The sequence below is a fragment of the Limulus polyphemus genome, unplaced genomic scaffold (genome assembly GCF_000517525.1).
Source record: "Limulus polyphemus unplaced genomic scaffold, Limulus_polyphemus-2.1.2 Scaffold3476, whole genome shotgun sequence".
Lineage (NCBI taxonomy): Eukaryota > Metazoa > Arthropoda > Merostomata > Xiphosura > Limulidae > Limulus > Limulus polyphemus.
Window position 1 is genome coordinate 94,461 of NW_013669086.1, and position 7,039 is coordinate 101,499.

The window sequence follows — 7,039 nt, forward strand, 5'->3', positions numbered from 1 at the left end:
TCTAGTTATGACCTTTGTACTCAGTTGCTGCTTTACTTAGGTTGCTAAGCCTTTTAAACTTTTGCACATGGAGGATATGAAACAAAATTTTTTTTAGGTTTTATATATACAGTTGAATAATCAAAAAATCATAAATTACTACATTTATACCATAGAATTCCACTATAATTTATCAACTTTAATAACTAAGCTGTATTTCAGTCAAAAAATTATGAAATTTGGAGCAGACTAAAGACACAACCTACCTCTTTGAAACTATGGTTTGAAAGAACGAGATGGTGTCCTAACACTTTAAAATGGCCGAGAAAGCCACTAGGGGAACATTCTAAGCTTTCCATTGGTTATTCACATAACATATTGAAGTAAGTACATATATAAGGGACTATTTCCAAAAATGGAAAGAGGTGAGCGGAGCCACTGTGTTTGATTCAGTACATGAGTGATATCTCAGCAAATAAAAAAAGATACAAGGTTCTTATTTTATATTCTCGCTTGTCAATATCTGTAATTTGAGTTCCTAATTCATACGAAACTATAGACTTAGTATTTTGACTTCACAAACATCTAATTTGAACCAGTGCTGCATTCAACATACCACGTGACACACAGAAATTGATGTTTAACTGTGTTTTTTTAATATTTACTTTTAAATTGAGGAATTGAATAATGTATAATGCTAAAATTTGAATTATAATCTACATTTTGATACCAAACTTATTGACATAAATTCATAAAATAGTAGTTCAATAAAATTTTGAATGAGAGTCAACAAATGCAGTGACATGGCCTTTGACCCGCGACCCGTCTGGAAAGGGTTAATGAAAATCAAACAATCTGGAAGTTACATAGTTTTATATGTATAAATAATTCAAAATTGACTTCATTGTTTCAATTTATGTATTTTGGGGAAGTTGGTGTGGGTGAATTGACATTGAATTTTACTTTGTTCATGACGTAGTTGAATAGGCAAAAACTTTTTTTTTGTTGTTCAGTTAGAAAGACTTTGAACATTGTGCATATATGCTATTGTATGTTGTTATGTATGTATCCGAGTCTGGTGTTATTAATAATAATCTGTTTTACTTGAACTGCGATGTTAATTGGATAACAACTGTTTGTGGAAAATCATTTGTTGTGACCACTGTTGTTTTATGCTATACTGAAAAGTAGTTAGGTGTAGAATAAAACAAATGTTTCGAGCCTGACCAAGTTTAGTTTATACCAACTTATCATAAGCCTTGTTTATTAAATGTCTCTCGCATCTCTTAATCTTGCTGTGATTTGTACTGTTTTATGTTGATAAATCTGTAGTAAAGTAAATATTTCAAATACGTGTTGTATACCAAGATTCTTATCTTCTTCTTCCCAGGTATGTCCAGTATGTGCAGCATCACCTAGTGGTGAACCAAATAATATTACTGATGATTTTGCTGCACACCTTACTCTAGAACATCGGAATCCAAGAGAGCTGATATCCTTTCTAAAGTGACCGTTGTGGTATACACAGAACAATTTTGTTAAATACAGCAGTATACAGTTATGGTTTTATTATACTTTTTTTTTTTTCAGAAACTCACTTTTTTTCTTGATCTGGAACAACCTACTCTTGCCCACCCGGTGTGGGTTCCATTGACAGCACTCCACCGTGGACCACCTGATTCAACTTGAAACCTCGATCAGGGAAGCCTTCCTCAAGAGAGAACATCTTGTCTCCATGATCAGAAGGGAAGCCTTCCTCAAGAGAGAACATCTTGTCTCCATGACCAGGGAAGCCTTCCTCAAGAGAGAACATCTTGTCTCCATGATCAGGGAAGCCTTCCTCAAGAGAGAACATCTTGTCTCCATGATCAGGGAAGCCTTCCTCAAGAGAGAACATCTAGTCTCCATGATCTTTGAACTTGGGAAGGCTTACGACTCTACGTGGAGGTACGGCATTTTGCAGGACCTTCACTCGTATGGGTTGCGTGGCCATTTACCCATTTTTATTCAGAACTTTTTACTGGACAGGCAATTCCAAGTCCATGTGGGATTGACTCTTTCCCTTCCTTTAAACAGGAACTTAGGGTGTCTTGACTGTCACACTTTTCAGTATCAAAATTAATGCTATCGCAACACAACTTCCTCCTACTGTTGCAAATGGGCTCATTGTCGACGACTTCCATATCTTGTGTAGGTTTTCGAATATGAGGTTTATTGAGCGGCAGCTTCAGACTGCCCTCAATTGCTTGTTGAAGTGGACCACAGCAAATGGTGTTACATTTTCTTTTTCCAAAACCGTTTGCATGCATTTTTGCCACAAACAGGGCCTACACCACGATCTCGCTCTGTCTTGGTGATGTTCTTCATGTGGTTCCTGAGGCAAACTTCTTGGGGCTTATCTTCGACTGTAAGCTTAGTTTCATTCCTCATATAAAGCAGCTACGTGTCAAATGTACAAGGGCACTGAACATCCTCTGTTTCCTCTCTTCCATCTCTTTGGGAGTGGATTGGTGTTCTGTGCCCAAGATCTATCATGCCCTCATTCGATCCAAACTGGTCTGTGGTTCTACCAGAACCTCAGCCTTGAAGATACTGGACCCCATTCACCATCTGGGGCTTTGGCTCTACACTTATCCAGTCCAGAGTTTGTACACCTAGTATCACTAACCTCCTCTTCACCTCTGCCATTTGCAACTTTCTCTACAGTATGCTACCAAGCTTCAATCCTTACCACAGCATCCCACCTGACATTGTGTCTATCTTCCTCGGTGGGCCATGCTCTTTCAGAATAGATGGTCTGCAATTCCTTCTTTTGGCGTTCGTATCCAGGTGCAACTGGATGAATTGGGTCTGGCATTAGATGACGTTGCCGTCCCCAATAATCAGCCCATTCCACCATAGCTTATTACCATTCCCAGGTGTGACTTTTCCTTGAGTCATCTGAGGAAGGTGGATACTCTCGATTGGAAGTATCGTCTTCTCTTTACTGAACATCTTTCAAACCATCCTTCTATTCCCGTTTACATGGATGGTTTGAAATCAGGTGACTCTGTAGGTTCTGCCATGGTTTGCTGTGGCTCAGTAGTTGCTTGCAGGATCCCCTCTACAGTTTCTGTATTCACTGCTGAGTTGTATGCCATTTCTCTTGCCCTGGATCATGTAGCAACCATCCAGTACACTGATTGTACTATTTACACTGATTCTCTTAGCTCTCTACTGGTCCTGGAATCGCTTAACGTTTATTTTCACCCTGTTCTCATTGATATTCAATAACGGCTGGCCCATTTTTCTTTATTTTCTGTTAGTATCCAGTTTTTCTGGATACCTGGCCATGTTAGTATTTGTGGGAATGAGCTCGCTAACACCGCAGCTAAGTCCATCTGTTCTGGTGCTGTTGCAGCTGTGCTTATCCCATTGGTAGTTGATTTGGAATGAACAATGTTATAACAAGCTTTTCCAGATCAAACCTTTTGTTCTTTGGCCATCTTGTTTGTGTAAGGATCGGAAGAAAGAAGTTGTTCTGGCTAGGCTACGCATTGGTCACAGTTTTTTAACTCGTCATTTTCTTTTGTTTGGGACTTATCCACCAATGTGTGGCTTTTGTGACACTCAAGTCACAATAGCCCACATTCTACTGTTGTGCAGTCGTTACGACTCTGAGCAACGGCACCATTTTCCTAAAGGTTTAGCCCTGACATTGGATGGTAACACTGTCCTACCTGATTGTATTTTAAAATTTTTATGAGCCATTGACCTTTTTAATTCTATTTAAGTCTTTTTATCTGAATTTTGGATATTGTTTAGTTTTTAACTCTATTTATTTTTACATTTTATAAAAATGTCAAAAAATGCCAAACAAACAACCAACCCTGTTTTGGATAAATTTTGTGAAATGAGTAAATCCATAAACAAAGGTTTTAGGGGGTTATTGTGAGTCTGGCTATATTTCATGAACTGTTTGTATTTGATCTGGATGTGATCCTACAGTCTCTGGTTAAATCTTACTGTACTGAATACAGATGTGAAAACTAGGTGGTTTGATTAGTTGTATCAAAAATTTGCTTTAGATTAACACCAATGAAACAACACATTTTACAACTATTCAAGAAATTTTGAAAAAATGGAGTTACATTGAATATGGTTTTGATGCCAGGGCTATTGAAAGAGAATTAAAAATTGAAATGTTTCTCGATCATCTGTCTGCAGACTCGTGCTGGTCCATCACAACCACCTTCCCACAAAGGTTTTTTCATCGTACTCCCGTGTTAGTAGTCTATGACAATTTAGGGAAGAAGTCAGTATTGAGAAGGTTGAAAAAGTTTATCAAAATGTCATCACGTGTGTTAATCATGGTTGGAAGGTCTTTGATTAACACTTAGGAATGAAAGCTCACTATTCGAACTTGCACCATTTTAAAATATTACTAAGCCTTTTCAGCAAGAAGAGAAAGCTACTATTGTTTCATTTCTGAAAATAACCTTGTGTAAATACGTACAAATTTGATAAATAAGCATAAGTGTATCTCCTGAGGGCTGAGATCCTTTAGTCCCCTACAGTACTACAACTTTATTCTTGAAACCTTACTAGGGAAGGATCCCCCACCCACCCCCGTCCTACCTGAAAATCATCACCGAGAAGTGTGTGTGTACCTAAATGTTGAGGTGTACGTGTGTGTGTGCAGATAAATAAAGAAGGATACACAATAAAGAGAGATGTCTGTAAGAGTAAGGGCATGGGTGAATCATCTCTCACGTATAACTATAAATACATTAGTATTTTATTGACTTTTGTTTCTGAGGAAGTCGTATAGAACTCGTGCATCTTGTATTTAGTTCTGTGTTGAATAAAAATAAACCCAAATCTTCAATGATGGCCAAACCTTGCGAGATATTATGACCAGAAGTATTGCTAACAACGAAGATATCCAGTTGATCAAGCAGTGTACCCTAGTCCTTATAATATAAGATGTATAACATTGTGTTCTCCTAGCTAGAATGGTAGGTTAAATTAACTGTATTAATTATTGGGTTAATTTTTGTTACGATCTATGTAGGTAGATTGATTTGATCAGAAGCTTGTGATGATTTGAACTAGTATAAATAAAATAAAGATATAGTTAAGCTCTTTAACCAGAATTACGATGAAACGACAACATCACGTCACGTCAGAAGAATCCCGCATCCTGGAAGAGGTATGAGTAGTGCTCGAGCTCGTCGTAATCAGATGCAATTTAGCCCCTCTAGTGCACTCTCATCTCTCTCTCCAAGCAGCAGGGAGTCTATAAACCCTCTCGCAGGTAAGTTGTCGTTTGTCTTGATGGGAACTGGGTAAATGTCTGTAAGTAAGTGGTGAGTTTATCTTGCTATTTTTCCTTGTAGCCTGGCATTTAAGGCACTCAACTTGGTACCTGAAGGTTGCAGGTCAAATCCCCGTCACCGAACATACTTGCCCTTTCAGCTCTGAGGGTGTTATAATGTGACAGTGAATCCTACTGTCTGTTGGTAAAAGAGTAGCCCAAGAGATGGTGGTGTTGACTAACTGCCTATCACTGCTAAATTGGGGATGGTTAGCAAAGATGGCTCCCGTGTAGTTTTGTGCATAATTCAAACCAAACCAGTCTTTTCTTCGGCTACGGGAACGTGAATGAATATCACAAAAATTGCTCTGAATCCAAGGGACTAGTTTTTTTTTAGGGGGGGGGGGTAATACTTCCTTTTCACTGAGTGAAAAAAAAAATCAACTAACTTGTTCAGTGAGTTGTTTCAAAATGATGCTAATTATAAGTTGTTTTTCCTCTTCCATACTGGAAATAAAAATAACCAATTAAAATGCTATAAGTTAAAAATTTTCAAAATTCAAGATTGACACGTCGTTTCAAATGTTTGAAAGGATGGGGGTGACAGGGGGGGAGGAAGAATATTGTTTTACACTTGGTAGCTTTCAGAATTACCACCATGGAGTCATCAAAATTTAATGATGATCTTGATGTAGGCAAACCACTTCCAGCTTCATTACTTTATGTTAAAAGTTTTGTTTGTGTTGCTAGTAATACCTGCGTGATTATCTCTCAATGTTATTATCAACACGACTTGCAGTACTTTACATTACGTATACATATTTGGGCTGTAGCTTTCTCTGGTATAAAATACCTTGTTTTTCCTATAAAATCTAACACACGACAACTTATAATAAGATAAATTTGTTAAAAGATGGTTTTACTATAAAATAGCTATTATTGTTGTTGTTGATAAAAGTTCTAACTTTTGTTATCTCAAAGAAAAGTACCATTTAACATATTTTTAAACTGGTAGATAATTGTTAGTTTTATTTGTAAACTTTCTACATTCATACTTTTTCCTTATAGAACTTCTCTCCCAGCTGTCTGGCGTTCGACGCGCAGCCAACCTGAGCCAGACAAATACGACTTCCCAGCTACAACAGCTCCAGATACAGCTTCAGCTTGAACGACAGCAGGCCCAGGCTGCTCGTCAGCAGCAAGAGCGAATACCTCGTAAACAAAACCAAACTGGTGCTACAGCCAATGGTGTTGCCCCTACCGGAGGGACTGCTGTCCAGTTCAATCAGCCTCTCTATTTTGAACCTATAGCTAGTCCAAGTTTTTCAACTTCTGGTTCTCAGTTTGTACTTTCTAGGTAAACTATGTGTATATAAGCAATATTTATATATGACGCTTTCAGTTTGGTTGATTTAAAGAAAATAAATACCTTAGCAAACTGTGAATCTTTTCCAAAAAAAAATATTTTATTTATTAAGAATTCAGACTAACGTATCAATTGGTTCTGACCACACAATAAAACAATATAGAACTTTATCAGAGGTATGTTTATCTTCGTGAGGATATCCATAATGTACATAATTATGTGTAGTTATCTGAATAATAATAAGTCTTTATTTGCAGTAAATAATTGTACATTATGAAAGTTGAAGAAACTTTGAGATTAATAATGCTTGGAGACGGCTTGAATGGGTAATGAAGAAAAACTTTGATATAAGTTTAACATTACAGCAAATGTACAACGTTTCAATATAGAACTTTATC

General features: G+C 37.2%; 1 protein-coding gene across 1 annotated transcript in view; it reads left to right on the top strand.

The window, feature by feature from the left end:
• The window catches only part of LOC106469422 (E3 ubiquitin-protein ligase KCMF1-like), an 18,876-nt gene extending 12,212 nt beyond the window's left edge, over nucleotides 1–6,664 (top strand). The window contains exons 4-6 of the mRNA XM_013929915.2: nucleotides 1,370–1,471; nucleotides 5,119–5,275; nucleotides 6,344–6,664. Of these exons, the coding sequence (XP_013785369.2) occupies nucleotides 1,370–1,471; nucleotides 5,119–5,275; nucleotides 6,344–6,636 (552 nt within the window). The 3' untranslated portion in view covers nucleotides 6,637–6,664. The remainder of the gene's footprint in view (nucleotides 1–1,369; nucleotides 1,472–5,118; nucleotides 5,276–6,343) is intronic.
• The last annotated feature ends 375 nt before the right edge of the window (nucleotides 6,665–7,039 follow it).